At 48.0% G+C, this 27,961-nt stretch overlaps 1 protein-coding gene across 2 annotated transcripts in view; it reads left to right on the top strand.

The window, feature by feature from the left end:
- The window catches only part of Armc2 (armadillo repeat containing 2), a 105,297-nt gene extending 78,808 nt beyond the window's left edge, over positions 1-26,489 (top strand). For both annotated transcript variants that reach the window (XM_048425353.3, XM_048425352.3), the window contains exons 13-18: positions 11,015-11,315; positions 13,696-13,818; positions 14,368-14,481; positions 18,056-18,188; positions 18,484-18,644; positions 26,093-26,489. In XM_048425353.3, the coding sequence (XP_048281310.3) occupies positions 11,015-11,315; positions 13,696-13,818; positions 14,368-14,481; positions 18,056-18,188; positions 18,484-18,644; positions 26,093-26,250 (990 nt within the window). In that variant the 3' untranslated portion in view covers positions 26,251-26,489. The remainder of the gene's footprint in view (positions 1-11,014; positions 11,316-13,695; positions 13,819-14,367; positions 14,482-18,055; positions 18,189-18,483; positions 18,645-26,092) is intronic.
- Positions 26,490-27,961: the final 1,472 nt, after the last annotated feature.

A 27,961-nucleotide genomic window follows, 5' to 3' on the forward strand; every position in this document is an offset into this window, starting at 1 on the left:
TCAGAAATTATGTGCAGTCTTCATTTCCTTCAGGATGGATCTTTGTGCTGTCCTAACAGCATATATTTAGACAACTTATAATTTAGCATTAATTGACCCAATATAATTAGGAATTACCTTGCATATTGAAAACTAATGTTGAGGGTCTGGAGAGATGGCTCAGTGGTTTGGAGCACTGACTGCTCTTACAGAGGACCGGGGTTGGAGTCCAGCACTCACCTAGCGGCTCAGAAGTGTCTGTACGCTCCAGGGTCAGGGGATTTGATGCCTGCCATCTCCTGGCCTTTACCGGCACCAGGCAGTCAGAACACCCATATGCACAGAATAAAAGTAATTTAAAAACTAACGTTGAATAAAATGAAGAAAGGGACCCCCAGTGGGCCTGGGGGAGTAACGCAGGGGAGAGGGGCTGTCCAGTGTGTGAACGGCGCTGGGTCAGTCCTGTCCTCAGAAGCAGCAGGGAGAACCAGAGACAGCCAAGTTCACAGGCCTTTTTGTTCGTGTCCATTTCTTATCTGCACCCCTCATCTGACTGGAACCAGACTGTATTCTCTGTGACACACACAGTTAGCTAATCCTCGGTAGCTGCTCTGAGTACGCCCTGCCCCTGCGTGCCTGTCCCCTGTGCTTCCGAAGCACTCTGCACTTCTGACTACGACATGGCTTGTCGCCAAGAGCCTTGCTAAAATGGAATCAAGATAACTTTTATAGCTGTGTGTGCTTTTAAATCCTTTTTTCTTTTTCTTTTCTTTTCTTTCTTTCTTTCTTTCTTTTCTTTCTTTCTTCCTTCCTTTCTTTCTGCTTGTTATTGTTTGAGACAAGGTTTCTCTGGCGGTTCTGGAATTCTCTCTGCAGACCAGGTTGGCCTGCCTCTGCCTCCTGAGTGCTGAGGATTAAAAACATTACCCACCACATGGCTTAAATCTTTTTTTTTCTTTTTTGATATGTGATTTTTCTATGTAGCCTCGATAGCATGGAACCCACCAGGCTGTCATTGAGCAGGTGATCTTTCTGTCTCTCCCTCCAGAGTGCTGGAATTACAAGTGTGTGTTATGATTTTAAAGACCATACAATCTGAAATCCAAAACACACACTTCTAGTCCTAGCACTAGGGAAGCTGAAGCAGGAGTATCATGAGTTAGATACCAGCCTGAGCTACAGAATGAGTCCCCTGAACAACACCCCCCTCCCTAGAAAGCTTCATATGGACAAATGTCACCTGCACACACTTACAGGGGTGGGGGGCGTTTAGGCAGGGAGCTGTGCCGAAAGCCGCGGCCAGCCATTTCCACAGCACACTGAGAGGGAAATCTTGTTTAGAATTGGGGCTCACTTGTGTTGGGAGATCTAAAATACTTCTTCCCTGTCTGCTGTTGTTCTGGTTAAAGGGAAAAAAGAGAAAGTCCCCAAAACAAGTGTTTGCCCGATTGCTGAGTCTGATCTCATCCTTTAGAATAGGTTCTAAGTGTACTGCGAGTTAAAGAAGAGGTAGGATTTCACGTTTTGTTTTGTTTACTCAGAGATCTGCCTGCCTCCACCTCTGCCTCTGGAGTACTGGGATTAAAGGCCTGCACCACCACGGCCCAGCTGGATTTCACTTGTAATTCCTATACATCTGTGCTGTGAGAATGATTTAATAGGCATGTGGATGCATATGTTTTTGTAAAACGATGCTGTAGGGGTTAAAGCTGAGAAGTGTTCAGTGGTTTCTCAGCTTAATCCCAGGCTCCAGGCTTGTTTTATCCTTGGAATGGCTCTCTTGGGGAGCTTTGGAAATGCAGGTTTCTGGGTCCCACCCTGGGTAGTTCTGACTGAGGCCTGAGGAGACACAAGTGCCCATTTCTAAGGAACTCCTGCAGGGCCTTGAACGGAGTAGCAGCTTGGAGAACGTGCAGCGCGAATGGCTGGGGGGGGTCACTCCCTATGACACATCCTTCAGTGTGTGCACAGAGACTTTTAGGTAGCTCTCCAGAGGTCTGCAAACGCTTCCTCAGATCATTCTGGCATGCGTGAGTGCGTCACAGTAGAAGCAAGTGGCGAGCCAGCCAAGTGAGCATCTCCAGAAAATGGTGAGATTGTCTCATTTGCCTTTGCCTGGGCAGCCGACAGTTTCTGGTCTGTTTGCTCCCTGTGTGTGTATACTGGGGGAGGGGGCACGTTAAACAGGGGCTTTAGTCCAGAGCTTATCCCCAGCTAGAGACAGTTTCTTCAGGAAAACAAGATGTTATGTTGTGTTATATTGTGTTATGTTAGACTCTTCTTCCAATTTTCTCTGCCAGACTTTTGTCAAAACAAGTTGTCCTGGGACCAGCTGCCATCCTTGGCAAGCATGCAGTACCAATCAGAGTAGCCCATTCAGGAGGGATGAGACGAGGGCCCTTGGGACCCTAAGAATGACCTGCCCAGGGGAGGGTTCGTGGAGTCAGCTAGACAGCCTCCAGTTGTTGACTTGTAAAGTAAAACAAGACCCTCCTGTCATTAAAACAATCAATGTTCATGTCGATTTTCCCCTTTGGGAGAGCACAGTACAGGCCCATCTGAACTTTGTAAGTTTGCAACAGACATGTGTGAGGGTTGTGTGTTATTCCTGTTGATGGCACGTCTTACACCCAGCCTTGGGTGAAGTGGGCGCGGTCTGCAGTTGCTGGTTGTGGTCTACCCCTGGGGGAATCTGGTTCAACCATCTCTACAAAAGCTCCTCCCCCCAACCTTCAGCATGGACGTCCACAGGGACAAGGGAAGTACTTCAACTTAGAGATGTGTAATTAACCTGTTCAAGCTCCTAGACACCCTCAGGTCTCAGTGGGCACAAGACAGACAGAAACAGAGTTGCCATCAGTCGGCTTGAAAGCCACGCTTTCCAGTTTAGGTAAGAATTTCTATCAAGGTCCAATTAAATGACAAATCTCCCTTAAGAAATAGGCCCATATTGTCTGCTTTATGGTGTAAATTGCATTTGGTACAAACCAAATGTGCAAACAGATGGGCTTAATAAAGGAAAAAGGAGCAAGCCATGTTGCTGAAGCAGGCCTGGTTTCCGAGGCGCCTCTGATGTCAGTGCTACTACATTTAGAAGCCCAGCAAAATACGCGTGGGTTTGATTTTTGGAAGAACATGAAGGGATTTTCCCCATTTCTTCTGTAAATATCTACTGGGAAAGAGATCTGGTAAAACGCCTGAAATAAGACTTACATAAGGGTGACAGCCTTTCACAAAGGTCATGTGCAGTTCTGAGAGAATAGTCCTTGTCTACACTGATATTCAGTCACCATTAATCCACCGCCCCTCTAGCTCTTTGTACTTTTAAATAGGGTGGCTTTTTTTTTCTTTTTTAAGCAGAACTAGCAAATGCAGGATCACCGGCAGAGTTCTGCAAACTCTGTTGGGAATCACCAAACTGGTCGTCGTTTGAGCTGTGTTTCAAGTCATCCTCTTGTTCCATGTTGGTCCATTTAGACCAGTAAGAGGTTTCTCCAACCAGGCACGGAGGGCGAACCCTGATTTGGACAGCATGGGCACTGTGTTGTGGGAAGAGAGGCCTGGAATGGCTGGAGATGCGGGCTGGAAGCCGAAGCCTTCCCACTTGTCTAGCTCTGTGGCTACCCAGGCAGTCAGCAGTGCAGAGAAAGTCCACTCCCCCCACCCCAGCCTCTTTGCAGCTGTGGAGGATTGGTTAGGAAGGTGCCTCCACCCCTTCCCCTGGTGTCTTTGTGTGGCAACTTGCTCCCTCTGGCTCCCTGCCTCCTCCCTGGCAGGAGCGTGCCCTTTGGCTGCCTTCCCGGCCTCTCTGTAGGCACATTTCCAGCATTTCCAGTGGGGGCCGGGAGAGCATTTGGCTGAGCTTGCTCCTTGTTCAGCCTCGCCCTTGTTCTGCACCCTGACCCGGCAGGCACAGTGGGCCCGAGCTTGCTCACTCCTTCCAACTCTTGCTGCTCATCCTTGTGGGACCAGCTCTTCCCCGACTCAGCACAGACCCCAAACGCCTTCACGTCTGCGTCTCACCAAGGAGCCCAGCACAGTGAAATTCTGCTGTGGCCCTGGGAGTTTTGAGTGGCAGCCACATTCAGAGGCATAGAGTGTGGGGGCTGATAGGGTGGGCGGGTGGCTCTGCCTTAACAATGATCTCCTTAGACCCTTGGTTTTGAGGCTGTGGTGTCTCGGGTTGCTCTGCTGTATCCATTTGTTAAACGCTCAGGTCAACTGGCATCCATCTCCATTGCTGATGGGTTAGTGAGCATCTCCCCAGTAGATCACAACTTGTCTTTGGTAACGTGTGTTTGTTCTTCTGCCACCTGTAAGCTCACAGAATGGGTAGATTTTATTTCAAGGTGGAAAGCTAGATAAATAAAGCAAATGGGAGATCCTGACTGGACTCTAAGATGTAGGAAATTTGACCCGGAATTTAAAAACACAGCCAAAACAGGGCATTTTGATTAACTTTATGGTTAAGGGTGTGAGGGAATGTCAAACTTTCAGTTCGTTTATACCCTCCTTTAAGTTTAACCTTGTTTTTTGTTTGTTTGGTTTTGGTTTGTTGTTGGTTTTTTATTTATTTATTTATTTATTTATTTTTGGTATGTAGCTTTGGCTGCCCTCGAACTCACTCTGTAGACCAAACTGGCTTCTAATGGACAGAGATCCCCTGTCTCTGCTGGGATTAAAGGTGTGTACCACCACCTCCTGGCTAAAGTTAACCCATTATTGAAGATCTTCCCAAACTGTTTTCCCAGGCTGAGCCGTCTTCTAGGTAGGCAGGGTCTGCGGAGCACAGCTTGTCGGCGGTCCTTCTCCTGTGGTCAGCACTGTGCACAGCAGCTATTTTAGGGTGCCGAGGGGAGGGTGTGAGAATCATGTGCTCACTCTTGCTGCCAGTGGGTGGGGAGCACTGTGAGGTGAAGCCCCGGTGACCACGCAGGGCAGATGGCACATGAATGCCACTTCACCGTGAGATAACAGGCAGTGGATGTTTTTGAGCAGAGAAATGTTCTGCTCCCTCCCAAGAGGGAGAAGTGGTTCCCAGCCTTGCCGTGCACAGACAGGTCACCAGGGGGCACCTCTCATAGGAGAAGAGAGATTGTGTGCTGCTGTGGTTGGTGAAGGATTCAAGATGCCTCAGAGGCCAAGTGTGATGGTGCATGCCTTTAAATCCCAGTACTCAGAGGCAGAAGCAGGCAGATCTCTGTTTGAGTTTGAGCCTGTCTTCATGGTGAGTTCCAGGACAGCCAAGGCTACATAGGGAGGTCCTGTCTCAAATCCCTTCCCCTATAAATAATGCCTCAGGGCTGAGTGATTGGGAATTGAGGGCAGTCCGGAATGAGGTATTGGAGTCCTCCAACGTGCTCCAAGTTCTGGCTCTGTCTTGTGCCTCACCAATGGGATCTCTGGAAGCCCCAGTTTCCGTACCCCGAGTAAGGGTGAAAAGGGTGACAAGTTCCTGTTGGCTTTAGGCCACGATCTCTCACATGGAAGGGAACTCCCACCTCCCACAATAGCTGCTGCTCGGGCTGGAGCTGATCACAGACCATTAGCAGTGCTCTCGCCTGTGTTCCATCCCAGCTAAAGTCATTTATTTACAATTCATGGGACCCGTAAAGTCTAAGCAGGTGCGTGCCCCGAGCATTAGGGTGTGCCATGCTGGCCTGAAGAAGACAGGCCCGGGAGGCCTGGGAGGTTTGAAGAGGTCTGAAGAGGATCAGGCGGCAACCACTTGTCTGTGCACTGGTTGGCTGTAGCTGTTGATAATTATTCTATTTTCAGCAAACTTGGAAAGCCAGTGTGAACTAGCTATACTATCTGCCTTCTCCATGGGTGAAAGCCTCGCCTGATTCACCTTCATTTTGCCGTCTCAGAACCATGCAATCCCGGTCTGGGCGCACACCGTCGTGTTGGTTTAACAAAAGAGGAGTGCTGTCCTCAGAGACCCTGAAAGAGCAAAGGGAGGGAGAGCAGTGTGTTGACGGGATCGTTTTCTGTTGTGAAATTGGGGGTCTCTGAGCTGACTTGTCATTCTTGGCGTACTTTCTATAGGTGTTTATGGGTTTTCCGTTTGTTTGCTCGTTTAGCTAAGAAGAACTTCATGTACTTCAGGTGGGTTGGTCTGGGAAGTAGTGGGTAACCTCTGTGCAGGTCTGGTTTTGGGGGTGGGGATACTTTTCTGGGCTGGAAGGAGAAGAGCCCTGGCTACTTACAGCGAGGCCAAGACCTCGCAGAAACCTTTGCTCAGCTTCCAGTGTCGGGACTGAAGAGGAGCCACGCAAGCTGGGGGGGGGGGGGGGGGGGACACAGCCTTACAGCCAGGAGACTGCTTCTGTTTTGGCCTCTTTTGTGCTCCTGACTTCTTGGAAAACATATTGGAGAAAGGTGGGAAGAAAAGACGCCTCAGTCAAAGGACTGAAACAGCGAGGGAGTCGTTGGTGGGAGCTGGGTGCTGCAAACAGCACAATCTGTCTCCCCCATTTGTTGATCTTGCATACCATCCTTCAGTTGGCACCGCCACTGCCAGGAACCACCCCCTCCCTGTTCCATCTGAAGGCAGGGAGAGAGGCACTGTGACACTGTTAACCCTTCCCGCCCTACGACCACTTTGAACTGCATCATCTACGCCATGCCCGGACCCACACGGATGATAGAATAAAAAATACTTAGACGTGGCAAGGGCCCAGGGACAATTTTAGGGAAAGTCATCCTTGGTCGGTCCAGGTGAATTCGCAGGCTCTGGAATCAATGCTTCTGGCAGCTGAGCAGGGATGGGTGGCGGAAGTACCTGGGCCAGAGGAGCCCAGAAAGAGGGGGAAGGAAGAAGAGAAAGAAAAAGAAGCGCACATAGAATTGTTCCTAAGGCAGCGGAGGACATTTACGGAGTAAATGGATTAGTCCTGACAATGATTTAGCAAGATGAAAAGCTGTGTGCTAAATTCCCCAGACAACATTTTAAATCACTCACGAGGCCCTTGCTGCCTCTTTGAACGGTCCCTTGTGGGGATGGACCAACACCCCAGGGGAAAACTAATGCGCTATTGGGAAATGGGGGAGGAGCTTTCTGTCTGGGATAAGATGCTGGGAACAGCTTTGTTCAGATGGCAGTGCCAGTGACGTGGTTCACGCGTGTCAATTAAGCCTTGTTTGCAGGTGAGCTTTGTTGATTTGTCAGCTGGACACAGGCCAGGGTCATCTGGCAAGAAAGAACTTCAGTTTAAAAAGAAAAAAACTTGCTTTCATCAGATTGGGCTGTAGGCAAGCCTGTGGGGCATTTTCTTAATTGGTAATTGATGCGGGAGGGTCCAGTCTTCTGTGGGTGGTGCCACTCCTGGGCTGATGGAGGTGTAAGAAAAGTGGCTGGATGTGAACCTGAGAGCAAGCCAGAAAACAGCATCCCTCCATGGCCTCTGCTTCAGTTCCTGCCTCAGGATCCTGCCCTGACTTCCCTCGGCCAGAGACTGGATGTGGAAGCATAAGCCAAGTAAAGCCTTTCTTTTCCAAGTCGCTTTCGGTCATGGTGTTATCAGAACAGAGAGGGACCTGCCTAGAACACTTCGGAACCCGGCCAGCACATCTGGAGGCCAGTGTGTTGATTGCTTACACCCCTGATACGGTCAGTGTTCATCGTTACAGAAAGCAGAGCTTGTATAAAGTTGGAAAGCAAATCGAAGCATCCGCAGCAATTCTGCTCACAGTCATTGGCTTGGGAAATAGGAAGCAGAATTTTTTTATCAAGGAACTTAGTGCTTGGCAATCCCCTCTGTCCTGCATGTCTAGGGCACCTGGCCTGGGTGTTGGGAATGCTGTCTCCAGAGCCAGAGCCTTTGGCATCGGTAATTACTTGAAGGAATTGTGTAGTGGGATTCCAGGTCCTGGTGAAATCCTGTGCTTGTTGTAGATTTAAAGCCCGCAGGCATTAGCTCCATTGCGGAATGCAAATGGCCAAGCAATGATGACTTCACCACAGGCTCCATGAGATTGCCCCACAGAGACCTTTTAAAGATTACCTTCCCCGAGCCCTGTCCACACAGCAGACGACACAGCCAGTGTCCGTGGCATTTCGATGTCCAGCTCAAGTTCCTTTGTGATGATTTTTTTTTTAATTTTCTAAGACAGGGTTTCTCTGTCTAACAGTCCTAGCTGTCTTGGAACTAGCTCTTGTAGACCACGTTGGCTTTGATCTCACAGAGATCCGCCTGCCTCTGCCTCCCTAGTGCTGGGGTTAAAGGTGTGTGCCGCCACCGCTTAGCCCTTTGTGATATTTCCGCTGCTCACTGGCTCCCTTCTTACCCCACCTACCTTCCTTCCTCTTTTTTTTCTCAAAAAAAAGTGTGTGTGTGTGTGTGTGTGTGTGTGTGTGTTTGAGCACGTGTGCAGGCACAGGCATGCCATGGCACACATGTGGAGGCCAGAAGCTAACTGGGGAGTAGCTTCTCTTCTACTCTGTGGATTCCGGGGATTGAACTCGAGTCCTCAAGCTTGGCAGCCAGTGCCTTTACCCCGAGTCATCTCACCTGCTTCTTTCTTTCTCTGTCTCTCCATCCATCTCCCCAACTCTTTCCTTTCTCTCTCCCTCCCTCCCCCTTCCTTTTTCTCCCCTTTCTCTCCATCTGTCCCTTATTTTCTTCCTCTCCCTTTCCCTCCCTGCTCCCTGCATTTTAGAGGCTGGCTTTGAACCCACAGTCCTTGCGAGTGCCAGGATTCCAGGTATGCACTCCTACTCCCAGCTTTGAGCATTCATTTTTTTCTGCACTCCTGAACGCTTGTCTCCGTGTGCACACCCCCAGCCCCACCCCATCTAAGCGGCATTGGGAATGAATTTTTTCTTTCCAGGGGTGAAGCAGAAGCGGGGACTCTGGTGACTGCTGCCTGGAGGGAGTTGAACTGTCTCTGAAAATGACTGCCCCCTCCTGGACAGGTTCCAGTCCTTGCCACAGTGTTGCGCTCTGCCCCTTCTTTACGATGGCAAGTAGCTGACAGCTGCACCAGCCAGCGCTACTCTGCCAACGTCAGGGACATTTCTTCAAGAACAAGCAGGAAGAAGTTGGCATTGGCAGATTTGTCTCCAGCAAGTCCAAAGGTGTCCTTTGCCCTCGATCTTCCCAGTTCTTGGCCACACCCAGTCCCCTGTGCTGGACCTCAGGATCCCATCTGTTCACCTTTGTCCCTTGTTTAAAATTGTGCCTAGCCCTTGGCCCCGCTCCCTCCCTTAAGGCTGATGTAGCTACTAATCTGATCAACAATGCCAGAATTGTGGAAATCCCCCTGGCTGGTGGCCTAAGTCCTTAACTATCTGCAAAGCCTGCAGGGCAGAGGAGGGAAACCTCCCTGTGTGGGAGGATCACGGAGTCCAGGATCTGTGCCACTTTGATAGCCATGGACCTGCACAGATCCTGCAGTACCCAGTGTAAAAGGGCTCGGTGACTGGCACCCTAAGTACCACACCCAGCCCAGTGATGGCCCTTAGCAAGGATTCCTTTATCATTCCTTCTGTGTGACCTTATCCACTCATTCACCCTCCTCCTCCTCCTCCTCCTCCTCCTCCTCCTCCTCCTCCTCCTCCTTCTCCTTCTCTTTCTCCTCCTCCTCCTCCTCCTACCCCCTCTTTCTCTGATGTGGGATTCCCCTCTGTATGTTGTGAATATCATTGGTTAATAAAGGAACTTCTTTGGGCCTATAGCAGAGCTATAGGGGAACAGAGCTAATGGGAGAAAACTAAACTGAGTGCTGGGAGAAAGGAGGCAGAGTCAGGGAGAAGCCATGGAGCCGTGGCCAGAGACAGACATGCTGAAACTTTGCTGGTAGGCCACAACCTCGTAGTGATTCACAGATTAGTGGAGATGGGTTAAATTAAGATGTAAGAGTTAGCCAATAAGAAGCAAGAGCTAATGGGCCAAGATTTGATTTAATTAATATGGTTTCTGTGTGATTATTTCAGGGCTGGGCAGTGCGCTCTCTCTCTCTCTCTCTCTCTCTCTCTCTCTCTCTCTCTCTCTCTCTATTTCTCTCTCTCTCCCTCCCTCCCTCCCTCATCCAGACTGTGTGGAATTCATTATGTAGCTCATTCTGGCCTTCAACACATGGAAATTCCTCAGCCTCTCATTCTAGATTTTACCATTCTTTAAATAACAACAACAACAACAAAACACTGATAAATGCTTGCCTACTATATATAAAGCTCTGTGTCCAGTTCCCACTACCAAATAAACGGGGTTTGGTCCTACAGACTTGCAGTCCCAGCACTCAAGAGGTGGGGGCAAAGGATCAGGAGTTTAAGCTTATCTTGGCTACATAGTAAGCTCAAGGCCAGTCTGGGATACATGAGACCATATCTCAAGAAAAGCCAATAAATAAAAACATATGTATAGAAAAGTACATTTATACCTATGTATTAACTAGCAAACAATTTTTTAAAAGTTTTGGTTATATAGTCATCACTCATACCCAGAATTAACAGTCATTGTTTTAATATGGGGTCCCTCCATAGCACAGGCATGGGCCACATGAGCAGACCCTGTCTCAGACAGACTATCAGACTCCCCTTGCTGCAAGTGTCAACAGTGTTGAAATTAAGAAGACCCACTCCTCTATTAGGGGCTTGATTGTCGAGGACATTGCTCCAGTGGGGAGTAGGGGTGCTGAGGGGGGAGGGGATTTTGTTGTTTTGTTTTTTTGGGTTTTTTTTTTTTGGTAAAGGATTTGGATGCTCAAGAAATCTGAGCTTCATTGATTCACATGACATACAAAACTCACTCAACTAATTGTTCTCAGTGAACTTTTTAAAAGACCACCCAGATTTTGAGATGAAGGCTCCCATCAGTCCCCTTTCATTCCTCCAGGGCCACCAGGCACTCCTAATCTCCTTTGTCACTTTGCCCCATCTTGGGACCCACATGCTGCAAGACTTTTGCCGAAGCCAGATGTGATCCATTTTACTATTAGTTAAGTTGTGAATAAATTAAATAAGACTGCATTCTTGCCAACAACTGTCCCAGCTCTTTTGTGCTTGTAACACTCCGTCTTTTGTTTATTGCAGGATTTAGTAATTCGCATTGTTTTTATCCTTGGCAACCTGACAGCAAAAAATAACCAGGCCCGGGAACTTTTCTCCAGAGAGCGAGGGAGCATTGAGACTCTGCTCACACTGTTCCAGAACTTCTACCAACTTGACCAGCAGTCCCCAGGGTCGGGGCTCTCAGGAGCCAGGCCACCAGTGGACACAGAGGATGTGCTGGTCAAGCTGACCCGCGTCCTGGCCAACATAGCCATTCACCCACGCATTGGCCCAGTGCTGGCTGCCAACCCTCGGGTGGTGGGCCTTTTGCTGACCACGCTGGGTGAGAACCATAGCCCTGGGTCAGTTCCTTGGGAGGGCTGTGGTGGGTTTTGGCTCACTTGAAGGAACCTTCTTAGCTGTGGAAAGGAAAAACGCTTTGGGGGATTTGGCTCAGTTGGTAGTGCTTGACTGACAGACACACACCCTGGGGTTCAACCTCCAGCACTGTTTATACTGTGTGGGGTGGCACATGCCTGTGATCCCAATACTCAGGAAGTGGAGGCAGGGAAGTTAAAGGCCAGCCTGGGCTACAAGAGACAAAACCAAACCAGCCACCACAAAACCTTTCTCCTGGAGGTGCCTTAATGCACCCCAGATTTCAAAACAGGAAGACTAGTAATGACATAGATCTTTCCCAAAGAGCACAGCCACCGACACATGCCCCTTAAACGGGTGAATTGGGGGGCTGTTGTGATGGCTCACCAGGTGAAGGTGCTTGTGGCCAGCCCTGACAACTGGGTTCTAGCCCAGGAAGGAAAGCTTCAACTTCTACAAGTTACCTTCTGACTTCCACACATGCACGCTGGGCAGTGGCACACAGTAAGGAGATAAATAAGTAACATTAAAAGGTTAAGTTTTATGGCTGATGAATCATATCACAGTTTAAAAACAATTTTATCAATCTGAAGAGCAGAAGCTGGCTGGGAGTTTAAAAGTCCACGCTTTCCTAGGATCAGTCCCTGTGAAGAAAGTTCATTTCCTTTTCCAGTTCTTGTGTTACCTGTCATTGTGTCCCCCTTCTTCACGGCCCAGCCTCCTAGTTTACACACACAACAAATCGCTGTTGATCTGTGTACGCATGTGCTGTGATTGTATATCTCCTGTACAGCCACTCAAGAGGCCGGGGAGGGCAGCAGGGCCCCCATATATGGTGAGCTGCCAGATATGGGTGTTGGGATCTTAACTCTGGTCCTTTGGAAGAGCAGCAAACACTCTCAGTTGCTCAGTCATCTTTCCAGGCTCCCACGGAGGAAGTTTATTTCTCACACTTCTGGAGGCTGAGGTTCACGGTCAGTGGGGCAGCCGATCCTGCCCCCTGGAGAGAGTGCCTCCTCTGGCTGTAGCCAGTACCTTCTCATTCACTGGGTGTTTGCCTGGTCTTTCTTTAGTGGGAGCTACCGTTGAGATGGGAAGAGCCTGTCTGTCTCTCTTTTTCTATTTTTGGGGTCAAAAAAAAAAAAAAAAAGAGAAGAGGAGGTCCAAAAGTCTTGATACCCTTTCTAAGGGCATGTCCCAGTGACATAAATTTCTCCCATTAGACTCTGCCTCTCACTGTTGGCCGCCACAGTCTGGCAACACAAGGGCCTTGAGAAGACACATCCAAACCATGCAACCATCACTTGCCAGTTCTGAAAGCCCCAAACTGAGGGTCACTCAGAGTTTTCCTCTCCTTTACAATGACATGCAGTCCAAAGACAAATGTCCAAAGACATTGGTCTCCACATCGTGCCCCTGGGGTGTCATACTGTCAGGAGCCCCCAGCTGCTTCATGCCTGCCTCTGTCCTCCTCTGCACATCAGGCAGTGGAATGAGAGAGAGGGACAGAAGCTCACAGAAGGTCCCCTTATGCATTAAGCTGAAAATCTGCTTCTTTGTTTTCATACTCACCAAGTGTTTGTTTGCTTTTTTTTCTCATTCTTTTTTCTCATATAGCCCAGGCTGGGCTATCTAAGGATGTGTCTAAGGATGACCTTGAACTACTGATCTTCCTGTCTCTGCCACACAAATAAGTGTACACCACTGTTCCCAGTTTGTGCAGGGATGGGAATGCCACCAGGGCTCTGTGCATGCTGAGTAAGCCTCTGCCAATGGAGCTGCATCTCCAGCCTGTGTAAATTACTCGGAGCCCCAGTAAATACTTAAAAGTTCAAGCACTAGGTTCAAAAAAATACTGGGTATGGTGGGTGTACTTGTAAGTCTGGCACCCAGGACAGGGAGGCAGGAAGAGGGCCAGTTTGGGGGTGACAGAGGAAGCAGGAAACCATCTGTTGTATTTGGAAGACAGAGCCAATGGCAAGGGATAGACAATGACCTGAGGACCTCTCATTTGAGAGGCAGGATGTGGGATCTAGAGTAAGCTACCCAGGTTGGATCCCTAAGACCACGGCATGTGGAGTGGGTCAGGGACATCTCAGGTCACTGCAGACCAAGGGCCCCACCTGACTTTTCCAGACCTGACTGTGGGAAATGGGGTAGCATGGCCTACTCTGCTGCGTCTCCCTGCAGGTCATCACGTCACAGGAGGTAAAGCTTTCTCAAGCAGCGCCTCTTTAGCTCCTACAGCCAGCTTGTTCCCCAGCCCCAACCTCTGTCGCTGTGCACATGGCGTCCCTGGATCTGCAGGGCCAAACGTATCTGACTGCCCCATCCCTTGGTTTCAGAATCCAAGTCACTGGGCGACTGCGAGGAGCTGGTGATCAACACCACAGCGGCCATCAACAATCTGTCCTTCTATCAAGTGAAGAGCTCTGTCCTGCAACACAGAAAGCTGTATGTTGCTGAATGTAAGGCTCGGTGGGGCGAGGCTTCACCAACACTCAGCTAAGGTCTTGGTTTTAGTACCTAAAACACACCTAGAGGTGTTACTGTGAGAGCTGGCCCACAGAGCTGAGAACATTGCCCGCGGGAACAATGCGTTTCTTAGTGCTTATTGAAATGCCCCTTGGTTGTAGTGTAGCACCATAAAAAAATGCTGAGTTCTCTGTATGTGCTAGGAGATTAGTTTTCATTCACCTTTAAATATGGTCATAGAAGTAGAGAATAATGTCACCAGTGTCAGTTTAAAGTTGTGCAAGACACTCAGCTCCAGAAGCAGAGACTGGTGGATCTCGGTGAGGTTAGGGCCAGCCTGGTCTACATAGTGAGTTCCAGAACAGTCAGGGATGCGCCAAACAAAGCTCAACCACAAGCCCACATAAACAAAACTCATATACACAATATTACTCTGTTATTGCTTAAGTATATACATTTATGTAGTAACAGAGGAGAACATATATGGTATTTGGAAGTTATTTTTAATTCACTCATTTCCTCTCCCCGGTTGCCATATTCAGTGCTCTTAAAGCTCCTGGTGAGTAACAACATGGACGGCATCCTGGAGGCCGTGCGCGTATTCGGAAACCTCTCCCAGGACCATGACGTCTGCAATTTCCTCATGCAGAAAAACGGTGGGTTCATGACAGTTGAGATCCTAAGCACATGGTTCTTGCTATTAGTCAGCTAAATGACTTGGAGGCTTTGACGGTTAAGCATGGTGTTTGTTTCTGTTTTGAGATGAACCATCCTTTACCTTCGTCCCATGTGGGGGACAGCTCAGGATGCCCGAATAGACCAGGGTTGTGTTCTCACTCTCCAAGCCTCTTAGGTGGTAGGGTAAGACAGTGGGTGCATGCGTGTGTGTGTGTGTGTGTGTGTGTGTGTGTGTACATGTGTGTGTGCATGTGTGTGTGCATATGCATGTGTGTGTGTACATGTGCGTGTGCATGTGTGTGTGTGCATATGCGTGTGCATGTGTGCATGCGGGCATGTGTGTGAGCGAGTGTGTGCGTGTGTTTAATGGAATCTGCACTCATTATGTCTACCCCTGGGGATAGACTGGAGATCTTTTTCATTCACATACTAGAATACGTTAAAATTTGATCGTGATTGCACAAACCAAGTGTCCAACAATCAAAAGGACAGCTACAGTAAATAGAATGTATTATGGTTTGTGAATATTATTAGATTTTTCTGCCACTCCCCCACCCCCATAATGTTTCTCCACTGATGCAGTAAGCCAGATCAAGCTGAATTGAAAAAGAATAACAACAGATTTATTGGGCAACGCAACTCCTGGGCGAGTTCTCCAGTCCCAGAGATCGAGGCCAGAGAAGTCACACACCCAGGCCAGGACAGGAAAGTTTTATAGGTTGTAGGTGAGGGGTGATGACGTGTCTGCTACAAGCTGGGCTTGTGCCCAAGTGTGGTTAAAAGCTGAGCACTTAGGTGGGGACTTGGGTGACTGGCAACTTCAGGGAGGAAGCTGCAGTGGTCTCCAAGAGTGCAGCACTGGGCATTTAGATGCCTTTCCTTTGTTCAGAGACTCTCTGAGAGGGTGGGGTTTGGAAGAGGCGGGGGATAGGGCTTCCAGGACCATGCAGGAACAACCTGGAGGCTCTAACCAAACAAACATGTATGCTCATACAATAAAATGTTCTACAACAATTAAAATAAATCATAGACATTCATGGATTAGCATGAACTAGACATTGGCAACATGGATTCACCCAAAATACATAATGTAGAAATAAAAAAGCTGGTTATAGTAAGAAATAGAAAGTACTGTCACCAGTATAAATTTTAAAATACCTTCCTTGACTCCCCCCAGTACTAAGGGAGCAGAGGCAGGGGGATCTCTGTGAGTTCATAGACATCCTGGTCTGTATAGTGAGGTCCAGGCCAGCTAGGGCTGTCATTTATGTGGTGATAATGATACAGTATGTAAATGGTGTTTGGAAATTATTGACTACATATTTAAGATAGGACTTACCGTTTGGAGGAGAAGAAGGGTCAAATACAATGTTGGATTCATTTCATTGATTTGCTTGAATTGATGAATGAGAATTGTATATGTTGATGGAATGTAACATGTTTTGGAAACAATGCTCTGGTTCTTAAACTAGTTGGGTGGCAAGTATCTAAATGTTTATACAAGCCATACATTGTCCATTGTCTTATGTACTTCATGTAAGAATAATAATCTTACAAAACTGTCCAGGGTAGTGGTTCTCAATATGTGGGTTAAGACCCCTTGGGGTTGTCAAAAGAAACTTAAGACTATCTGAAAACATAAATATTTACATCATGATTCATAGCTGTATCAAAGTCACAGTTATGAACTAGCAATGAAAATAATTTTATGAACCAGGTAGTGGTGGCACATGCCTTTAATCCCAGCACTCAGGAAGCAGAGGCTGGTAGACCTCTGTGAGTTCAAGGCCAACCTGGTCTACAAGAGCTAGTTCTAGGACAGGCTCCAAAACTACAGAGAAACACTGTCTTGAAAACCCATTAATAATTATTATTTAATAATTATTTTTATTATTATTTTATGGTTGGGGTCACCACAACATGAGGAACTAGGTTAAAGGGTTGCAGTATTAGGAAGGTTGAAAACCATTGATCTAGGGGCTGGAGATCTCTGTTAGTTGAGTGGTTGCTTAGTATGCACAAGGCCCTGGGTTCAATTCTCTGACAGCATAAACCTGGTGTGTTAGTGGAAACCTTCAACCCCAGTGTTTGGGAGGTGAAGGGCAGTTTGTGGGGCTGGCGCCTGTCTTTAATCCCAGCACTCAGGAGGCAAAGGCAAGTGGATCTCTGTGAGTTTGAGACCAGCCTGGTCTACATAGCTAGTTCCAGGAGAGCCAAGGCTTATACAAGAAACCCTGTCTCAAAAAAAAAAAAAAAAAAGGAAAGAAAGGAAGGAGAGAGAGAGACAGAGAACGAAAAAAACCTTTAAGGTCACCCCAGCTACACAGCAAGTTCGGAGCCAGCCCTGGTGTCTCAGGGTTACTAGTGCCACCATGATCAAAAGCAACTAGAGGAAAGGGTTGATTGGTTTTCATATCCTGAATCACAATCCACTGAGGGAAGCCAATGCAGAAGAAGCTGATGTAGAGGCCAGCTTGTTTGGTCTGCTTCTGCTTCCTTATAGTATCCAGGATGAGAACCGGCTCAGGAGTGTACCCACCCACTAGGTGCTGGGTCCTCCCCTATCAGTAATTAAGAAAATGTCCTACAGGCTTGCCTACAGCAAGATCTTATGGAAGCAGTTTCTCAGTTGATGTCCTTCCCCCCACACCCCAAGTTTGTGTTGAGTTGAGCTGTAAAACTATCCAGTATCCTGGAATACTCAAGACCCTTTCTCAAACAAAGCAAACCAGCCCCACAAACAACCAAAATGCCTAAGCATGTTGGCAGTAGTAAACCTAGATATGCAAATACAGCTGCAGCATCAGCAAGATGCAACCCCTTATCCCCATGCCCCGAGAGAGCTAGCATTTGGGGGTGCATTGTCAAGCTCATTATTCAACCCAGTCAACAGGCCCGCATGGACAACATGGTATCCACCACTCAGGTGCTTGGAAAATGGCGCCTGGTGGTGGTCACACCTCGTCCACTCCCTGATCCCTCCAGTGGGCGTCTACTAGGGGATGGGAAAGCAGGACTCTCGGTCTCTAGTCCACCTCCTGAAGTAAGGGGGAACGATTGGCCTACCCAGCTTGCACAGTCCCTGCACTAGCTGTCCTGGGCTGTGCAGGCCAGTTGCCAGTATTCTAAGCCTCTCTACATTCTGGAAGCTTCAGGAAAAGCTTGTCAGGACCTGGCCCTGCTGCCCCAGGCTGTGCAGTAGAGTTACAACTGGAGGCCTTTGAAAGCAACCAAAAGTAGGGAGAAATGTCACCAGAGGGGACTCCCCGGAGAGGGAACTGCTCTTGGGTCAGTGATAGCAGTAATAGCAGAGACTGTGAGAGGCAGAAATGGGCTAGAAGAGTGGTGGGCATTACTGGGTCCACAGTGAGAGTCAGATAAAACTTAGGAATGAGTTTAGCACACCAGCCAAGTTCTGGTGCTGCAAGCCACATCTTCCCTCTTCCCCACTCCTGCCTTGTCCCTCGTCCCCCAAACCCCACCCCATTGCAAAACAAGCTGCAGCTGGGACGCAGGCTTTGACCAGTCTGCACGTGTTCTCTGCTCTCCCAGTACACAAGTTCATGATTGCCCTGCTGGAAGCCAAGCACCAGGACATTTGCTTTTCGGCCTGTGGGGTTCTCCTAAACCTCACCGTGGATAAAGACAAGCGGGCAATTCTGAAAGAAGGTGGAGGCATTAAAAAGTAAGTAAGGCATGGACTCCCAGCTCTCAGATACTGGGGACACGTTTGTCCTGGGAGGTTGGGCCCTTGGATCATTCCACTAGAGCAGTGGGGGTCCAGAGAGGGCTGAGAATCTACTAGACACTTACCACAAATCAGAGGTGCACGGGTGAAAACTTTGTAGTCAGTTAAATTTGGAGATATGAACTTAGAGGTGATTATATGGAATCCAGAAGGCTAGCCATCATACCAACCATGCAAAACTGCAAGCCAAATTCTGATCTACTGATGGTTCAGTTTGACCTCCCTCCCTCAGGCTAGTGGATTGCTTAAGAGAGTTTGGTCCTGGCGACTGGCAGCTGGCCTGCTTGGTGTGCAAGACCTTGTGGAACTTCAGTGAAAACATCACAAGTGCGTCGTCGTGCTTCGGAGACGAAGACACCAACACGCTCCTTGTCCTCCTGTCAGCGTTTTTAGGTAAGGGCGCTTGCTGCGGGGCGGTGGCCTCCACCACACAGGCAAGGAAATAGGGTCCTCCGCCCTGACCTGGCGGAGTAGCGATTGGTACGCAGCCGCAGAATGTGAACTCTTGCAGATAGTCTCTGGGAGAGACAGAGAGCTAGTTACAGTTCATGCAGACAGACGGATTTCTGACTGCCTGGAACCGGAACTGTCTTTTCTGTGGCTTCCCCTTCATCTTCTTAGATCGCATAAGTATCAGCAGCTTTGTGCCTCTGCTGTTTAAAAGCATATAGACTCTGTCATAGCTAAGAAAAGATGGTTAAAAGCTATTTTGAATTGGCATGTTTCCAGTTGAATGTATTTTAATTAGTGATGTGGATTACCCCATGGGGAAGGGACGTTACAGTGAGGTCCTGTGCTTGGAAGGTAGAAAGCGCATACACTGAAGAGTAGTTCATACTTGAACTTTTTTTCTGTTTTTAGAATTTTTCCATCTGGTTTTGGTCTAAAAAACAATAATTGAGATCAGTTAGTGAGTGAATGATTTTATAAATTCTATTCCCTACTTAGAGGTGAGGGCCCGTGATTATCCAGTTATGATGGGCAAAGCGGAGAGAAAGGCCCAGAAGACTCAGAAGCCATGGTCTGAATTCCTCCAGATTGGCTTTGGGGTGTTATTTAAATAGTGCATCTCTCTTTTATTGTCTGCCTTCCTAGCTCTAAAATGGGAGGGTGATAAACCCCATGCAGTCCCAGACAGTTAATGGTGAGGCTTAGACAGGCATCACGTAGAAACATAGAAGAGTCACAGTCTTCCAGACAAAAGGCTCCAAATTTCTACCCTCGCTTTGTCCTTTATAAGTTTGGTTTTTTTAAAGCTTGGCCTCTTGTCTGGGTCACTGGACTGTTGCTGTGAAGACACACCATGACCAGAGCACTCACATATGAAATTATTTAATTGGGGCTGGCTTACAGTTTCAGAGGCTTAGTCAGGGAGCATGGCACCAGGCAGGTGTGGTGCTGGAGAAGAAACCAAGAGTTCTACATGCCGATCCACAGGCAGCGGGAAGAGGGAGAGACTGGGTCTGGCAGGGACTTTTGAAACCTCAAAGCCCACCCCCATGACACACTTCCTCCCACAAGGCCATGCCTCATAATCTCTGTCAGCTAGCACCACTCCCTGATCACCAACCATTCAGCTCTGTGAGCCTGTGGGGCCATTCCTGCTCCAACCGCCACTCCTCCTTCAGCTCCTATTGTTAGCCCTCTAAGTTCCAGGAGATTGATGCCTACTCTTCAGGGTGTCTAGGAATAAGTGTGCACTTACACTGAGAGTTTAGTACTGTGCCTGATCCCAGGCAAGACCTCAAGGAGGGCTGATACGCTTCCTGAATGCTAAGGGATGTGGCAGGGTATCACTGGACAGGAACGGAGGCTTGGAAATCACTTGGAAGAATTAGATCTGCTTGACCGTTACAGAGTTTGTCATGAGGACATACGCATGTTAAAATTCAGACTACAGAAAAGAACGGGCCTAGTTGTAAATGATTCAAGTGCTAAGTGTCCTTGTGTGTGGTTTCTCTGGTGGCAGGAAGCAGGGATGCTGCACAGGTTGCCTGAGTTCAGTTCCCATGGGGCCTGAGCTCAGACATCAGGGGTGGAGTTCAGACAGCTGACCTGGCACAGCCTAGGCAGTTCTCAGTTCCAGGGCCGGGCCTGGGAATCCACGAGCCTGAGGTATGGAGCTACAGCTTGGGACCTCTGCTCTAGCTCATGAAGACGATTCAGGGAGGGATGTGGAGGAAGGAGGAAGCCAGGAAACCAGGTAGTGCAGTGTCCCGGGGGCTGTTCGGGATCCATCATCTCCAGAGACATGCGCAGACCCGGCCCCGCCTCAGTTTAGCTCCCCTGCCCCTCCTCGTGCCCCCTAATATCATGCTTGCTCATGTATTCTGCTGCCTCCTGATTCCACTTTCCACACCCAGTGTTTGTTGCTGTTGACATGCTTCAGGGAGGAGACCTGGCTGACTTAGGGAGCCACTCACCAGGAGTCTGAGGCTTTAGTGTGTCTAAAAGATTGTTAGTCATTGTTGTCTAAGTTTGGGACAATCAGCTCTAAATAGCAAGGGGTCAGGGGCCACACAGCCTGTAAGGACAGCCAGAAAAGCTGTGGGCAGGGCAGAATCCCCAGACGGCATTTGGTTGTCGTTGGTCTATTGCCTACTATTCCATTCCCAAATTTCACAGGGCTCCTCCAGCCTTCGGCGCCCACACCTGCTGTATACCCCCTTGCAGGTTTCATGGCTTCTGAGCGCCCACAGTCATGGTCTAATCACAGGGACCCTCGGCTGCTAACATAGCAGTCAGTCATAATGCCTAACCTGTGTGATTTCACCGTCCTGATGGCTTTGTGAGCTTTACTTCTTCATTCCCAGAGTCTCTGGAAGGAAATCACATAATTAGGTGCTTGGTGAAAGCTTTGGATTGGCAAGGAGGGGTGCTGGCTGCCTACAAGTTAAAAGTACGGCTACATACTTTTTGTTGAAGTTCGTTACTTTCGGCTGGTGTAGCAACAGGCTAACCACAAATCTGCCATCCTCCAACCTCAGCCCGGTATGTCAGCGTGTCTGTACTGTATTATTGTTTTTCTAACACCCTACACTCCCAGGGTGTTTTTGAGGTCGTTAGCCGAGTGCTGTCACTTAGGAGAAAGTGAGTCTAGAAAGGTTACATGACTTGCCAAAGGTGATACTGCAACAAAAGCTGTTTTCCCCTGTTGCGTGCCCAGCACACGTGACTCTAGCAATTTCTAGAGGAACACTGTGGTGTGAGGAGCTAACTAGCTCAGTTTGATCAGGGAGTCAACTTACCGGACAAACCACACAGTTTTCTCCTTGTGACTCTCTTTTATGTGTGTGTGAGCACACATCACGTGTGTGTGTTTGTGTGTGTGTGTATGTGTGTGCACTCAGAGGCCCAAAGGTCAGGTTGACAATCACCTCACCCACCAGTGTCCTCTGAGGATGCTGATGCCCCGGCTGAGCCTTGCGGGGCTGGGATACTGGTGGGCTGACATGCCGGTGTTCTGGTTCTGAGAATCTAAGAGACCACTGAACCAAACGCCCCAGCCCTCCTTGTGAATCCTAAGGCCTGGGCACTGCAAGCTGTGTAGCCTGGGCTGTAGCTTGCCCTGTCTCACTACTGTGACTCTCAGAACTCAGGCGGGGCCATGCCTGTGCTGTGCGAGACTATACCACATGCGTGTGGGACAGGGCACTGGAATTTCAGTTCTTTTAAAAGGAGCTAAAGAGACGGACTGCGTTAAAAACAGAACAAGCTATTAAATCACAGAAGCCTGTTTCCAGATGTAAGTGTTGGTTTTGAGAATATATGTAATAAAAGTAGAACACTGAAAGTTACCTAAGTAAATTAAAACCCAGAAAGTGATGATCTTCAACATAATCATATAGTCTGAAGTTCCCTAGTACCGTGTCTTTCCCCTCAAAGATAAACACACACATACTTCATTCTTCATTCACATATATATACATATGCATATATATATTATATATATACACACACACACGTGTGTGTGTGTGTGTGTGTGTGTGTGTGTGTGAGAGAGAGAGAGAGAGAGAGAGAGAGAGATGTGCAGGTCACACAGAAACCAGAAGAGGATGCTGGATCCCATGGAGCTGGAGTTAAGGTGGCTGGGAGCCACCTGATTTGAGTGCTAGGAACTGACCTCAGGCCCTCTGCATTTTTAACCACTGGGCCATCTCTCCAGTCACTTAATACAAACTTATTATTGAAGTTCTTATCTTGGGGCCCACCAATTAGAGACAACTAGTTGTGTGTGTAGTTTATTGTTGTGAATTTAAAGAATATCATTAGTTTGGGTTTGTTGTTGTTGTTGGTGGTGGTGGTGTTGGTGGTGGTGGTGGTGTGTGTGTATGTGTGTGTGTATACGTAAGTGTGTGTGCACTTAAGCATGTCATGGTACCCAGGTGGATGACGATTAGAAGACAACAGGGGAGGGGGGAGAGCAGTTCTTTCCTTCCATCACGTGAGTTCTGGGGACCACACTCAGGTTGCCAGGCCTGGATGTAGGAGCCTTAAACCTGCTAGGCCATCCTGCTTGTCCTAAATTCAATTATTGTATGCTCACCCTGAGGTACTTGTGTCCTGCCATCAGGTTTTGTGACAAGGGTACAGGGGGGCCTAGCATTCCAGCTGGAGAATCACAACATGAGGACAAAACCAAAGTGCCACCAAGTGCTCCCGGAGCAGCTGAGGACTGTTCCCTAAAAGAGAGTGAGACATGAGACGGCCACACAAGTGACTTGTGCTACATGGGAAGCTAGAAACTAGTGCAATGTTCAGGGAAAGCGTCACTGGGCATGATGGCACGGGAGCACCACTTCACTGCACACAGTGCACGGGAGCACCGCTTCACTGTGCACGGTGGCACGGGAGCACCGCTTCACTGTGCACAGTGGCACTGGAGCACCCCTTCACTGCACACAGTGGCCTGGGAGCACCACTTCACTGGGCATAGTGGCACTAGAGCACTGATTGCTTCAAGTCATTCAATTCTTTGTAATACTTCACCTTAAGTTTTAATATTTGGAAGTGTGCAGTGCGCAGAGAGAACGTAAGAATGACTGGTTATCAAGATCAATGCTATTTATACCATGACTATGCCATCAATTGAGTCGATTAGAACCAGCATGTTTAAAAACTGAAGTGGTAAGGAAGATGCCAGATATGTCATTGCACACAGAAAAGGTAGTATTTGCTTGTTATTTATATAAATAAGTATGTAGAGAGTCGTGGGGCAAAAACTACTGCTTCCTGCAGGCCGCAGGACATTTCATGGAGCTGCATTAGAGTGGATCAGCCTCTGCCACTCCTTGCAGCACATGCACTTTTTATTTCTGCATTTTACTTAGTGGTAGCTATTTAACTATCTTTATCTTGTCTCTCCTGACTTAGAGCTACTGATGAACTGATTTCCATATAGGCTGGGCCTCAAGGGCAGCAGAGTGCTAACATTAGATTAAAAACAAAAAAACAGACCTGGTGGTGGTGGCACATGTTACTCCCAGCACTCAGGAGGCAGAGGCAGACGAATCTCTGTGAGTTCGAGGCCAGCCTGGTCTACAGAGTGAGTTCCAGGGCATCCAGGACTACACAGAGATACCCTGTCTTGAAAAACCAAATCAACCAAACAACCAAACAACCCCTCCCCCAACAGAGAAAATGCCAAACCACCAAATTTATCCATGGCTCTAGCAGAGAAGGGAGTCGTAAATGGTCCCACTGCTTGGAACTACACACCTTGGGAAAGCACAGAAAACAGACTTTGCCAGCAAATGTTTAGTGCTCAGAAAGATCTAGAAAAGAGCAAACAGGAAGATGGTCTAGAAATCTGGAGTCATTCAGTCTAGCAGGCTCTTCTTGTCCAGAGGAAGCCAAACAGGAAGGCCTTTGAAGGCATGGAACACAAGCAGCGCCCTCCCGGCTCGAGGCCTGGGTTATCTCACCGGTGGAGAGGGCCAGGTCTGCTTACAAGGTCTCCATGGAGGCCTGGCTGGAGTGTTTGTGTCTGTATAGAACTTATCTCAGAGCCACATAACTCTGCCTTGTTCCCGAGGAGGGGAGGGGACAGTCCAAAGAGGGATCCTATGCTGCTTATCTAGTGCTGGTGCCCCTGACACCCTTGGTGCAAAGTACACCCTGAACAGACAGATGTCTGCTGCAGAAGGTGTAAACAGAGCCAGCCCTGTATAAGGGCTCTAATTGTTCCTATATCATGTTTGCACATCGTGTAAGTGGCGGGATTTGTGGTCGTCTTGGGACTTAGTGGTCACTATGTAAGTTCTTTACCTTAGGCCAGAGAGCTAGGAATGGCAGAGCCAGCGCACATTCCTGAAGTCTGTCACCTAAGGGGTGAGGTGAGGTCGATGGAACAGCAAAGAGGCAGTGGCTAGTGAGGACTGTGGGGGTGGAGATGCTTAAGAATGTCCACAGAAGTCAGTGTGCTCTAAGTTAAACACATGAAACTTTTATTTTTCATCTTATTTTTACAAGTGCTTTTCTGCATTTTTGTGTTCTCTTTGGAGACTCAGATAATCCTTAAGATTCTCCACATCCCCATGGTTTTTTTATAGGAAGTGTGGGGTGGGGAGTGCCTTTTGTGTCAAATTAGCCCACTTTCCCAAGAGATTCCTATCTTTCGATCATTGGAGTAATTAACCTTTCTAAAGCACATATAATAAAATCATCTGTTCCTCACTTATTTTGAGAAATTGTCATTGACTTTTGGATGTAAACAGATGTGTGAAATTTAGGAAATTATTGGAAGAAAAGCTCACTTCAATCTAAGAGGATTTTTTTTTAAAAAACAAACAACAAATTATTGTTCTTTAAATTTGAGACAGTAAAATATATTTGTTTTGCAGGAGCATGCTAGTGCATGCTGGTTTGCAGGGGCGTGCTGGTGCATGTTGTCTTGCAGGGGCATGCTGGGGCATGCTGGCTTGCAGGGGCATGCTGGTGCATGCTGGCTTGCAGGGGCATGCTGGTGCATGCTGGCTTGCAGGGGTGGGCTGGTGCATGCTGGTTTGCAGGAACATGCTGATTCATGCTGGCTTGCAGGGGTGGGCTGGTGCATGCTGGTTTGCAGGGGTGGGCTGGTGCATGCTGGTTTGCAGGTGTAGTCTGGTGCATGCCGGCTTGTAGGGGTGGTCTGGTGCATGCTGGCTTGCAGGGACCTGTGGGTGCATGCTAGCAGTCCCAGCACTTAGCACTCCAGAGGCTGAATGCTGAGGTTCTGAAATTCTAAGCCACTGTCCTGATTCCCAGCACTCACAATCAGTTCCAGGGGATCCACTCCCCTCTTCTGAGTTCCACAGACACCACACATGTGCATGGTACACAGACTTACAATTGGGGAACACCAGAGATGTTAATAATGATAAAAATAAAATAATATAAAAATAACCAAAACAGACCCAAGTAAGTTAAACACACACACACACACTGTTCTCGACTATTTGTGAAGTTCAAAAGAGTGCCCATTAAAATAGCTTTCTTTCTCAGAGTACAGTGGTATGAGCCTATAGTCTCCTCTGCTGGGAAGTTTGAAACAGGAGAATCATATGGGTTCAGGAGTTACAGATTAGCATAAGCCTAGGCAACATAGGAGACCCTATCCCCAAAACACACAGACCAAATAAATAAATAAATATATACACGTCTTTTAGTCCCAGACCACATCATATGTCACCAAGTCACGTCAGTCACGGTGTATTTAAGATAACCCGGAGTGAAAAGCCTGCCACCCCCCCCAACCCGCTACCCCCCCACCCCCTCCACCCCCACTCCAATGGGAAATGCTCTATTCAGTGTGATCACGCTCCACATAATTGCTCTAATTTTGATTTTCTTTTCTAATACAGATGAAGAATTAGCCCTGGATGGCAGTTTTGACCAGGACCTAAGAAGCTATCACCGACTCCACTGGGAAACGGAGTTCAAACCTGTGGCACAGCAGCTTCTGAAGCGAATTCAGAGCCACCACACGGCCCTGGAGCCCCTGCCCCTCCCTTCTGTCTAACATGACACAGGCTAAAGGCAGCACTGGGAAGTCAGGCCTCCCTTGTTCTTGGGAAGTGGTAAAAGCGTGACTGTTCCTCAGAACTAACACATGCAGAGAATCTGAGAATACTGACTTTAGTGAATAGCCTTCATATTTTGAAAGAAATAAGCATTTCTTCTTTTTCTAGGAAAAAATGAATATATATATATATTTTCTGCTATGAGAGATGTGAGATGGAAATATACACATTTTTAAGACTTCTCTTTCTATTTGCTTTTAAATTGCTTAGAAAATATCCTTAAAAATCTTGATCTGACCACTTTGGAATGAAGGTGCTTGCCGGTTCACTAGTGAAAGAACTGGGCAATGGAGACTTAGTTTGTGCACGGGAGGAACGGTCTACAGGAAGGCACGTGACTGCGTGAGCATCTTTCCCACCTCCTGCTACATCTAAAAACCCTAAGTTCCTTGCCTCAGACTAGTTTTTCTTGTTCTCATAGTTAGAGAAGAAATTAGCAGGAGAGAGAACACTGCTTGGAAGGCTAGGGGTGGAGCTCAGAGACAGAGCACTTGATTGCCAGGTTCCAGGCCCTGGGTTTGATCCCAGCACGGGAGCAGGAGGAAATATTGCTTTAGGTCAGCTATCTTTTTTGATTTTTAGTTTAATTTTTTCTTCTGTTTGTATGGGTGCTTGGCCTGCATGTTATCTGTGTGCCCTGTGCATGCACTACCTCTGGGGGCCAGAAGAGGGCATTAGGTATGAGATTGGGGTTCTAAATGGTTGTGAGCAGTCTTGTGGGTGCTAGGAATCAAACTCAGGTCCTCTGCCAAGAGCAGCCAGTACTCTTAACCACTGAATGAACCATCTCTCCAGATCCTACTTTCTTTTTTATTAGATTTAAATTTTATTTATGTGGATGTGTTTCTGTGTAAGCATGCCCTGTATGTATGGATTCCCTTGAATTCAGAAGTGGGTGTCAGATCCCCTGGAACTGGACTTACAGATGGCTTTGAGCTCCTGGATGGAGATGCTGGGAGCCAAACTCGGGTCCTCTGCAAGAGCAGCCAGTGCTCTTAACCACTGCGCCATCTCTCCAGCTCCATCTACCTATTTCTTGAATTAAGTAAAACAGATGCAAAAGAGTACTTTGCCTTCCTTTTCTTCTGTAGTCCACTGACCTGATGAGATGTTCTTTTCTCGTTAGGCTGTGTCTAAGAGGGATGATGTGACAGATTAGGAAGCCTGCATGCCTGCATGCTTAGCTGCGTGGTTGACTCCTAGCTTGTTTCTTGCTGTGGGGGCCTTAGACGATGAACTAAATTTTTGAGCTCATACAACAAAATTGTTTTAGTGTGTGCCTGAGTCAGGGTTCTTAGCGGAGCAGAATCAATAGGATGAATATAAATATATGATCAAAGGAGATTTCTTATGTTGGCTTACTGGGTGGGAACTCCAACAATGGCTGTCTGCATTTTGGACACTGTGATCAGTCTGGAAGACTTAAGGCTTCCGCAGCTTCAGCGCTGAAGGCCTGGAGGATCCCTGGAGAGAGGCTGGTCTTCAGTCCATGCTGGAGATGGAAGAAGCTGGAGTCCCAAGGCAATGAAAGACAGCAGGAATGGTGGCAAAGACCAAGTCGATGGACTTGACAGCCAGCGTGAAGGCAGGAAGGCAAAAGCCTGTGTTTCCCTCAGACCTCTTTGGGTCTGGGCAGCCTGGGGGAGAATG

Source organism: Myodes glareolus, chromosome 1, assembly GCF_982192425.1.
Source record: "Myodes glareolus chromosome 1, mMyoGla1.1, whole genome shotgun sequence".
Lineage (NCBI taxonomy): Eukaryota > Metazoa > Chordata > Mammalia > Rodentia > Cricetidae > Myodes > Myodes glareolus.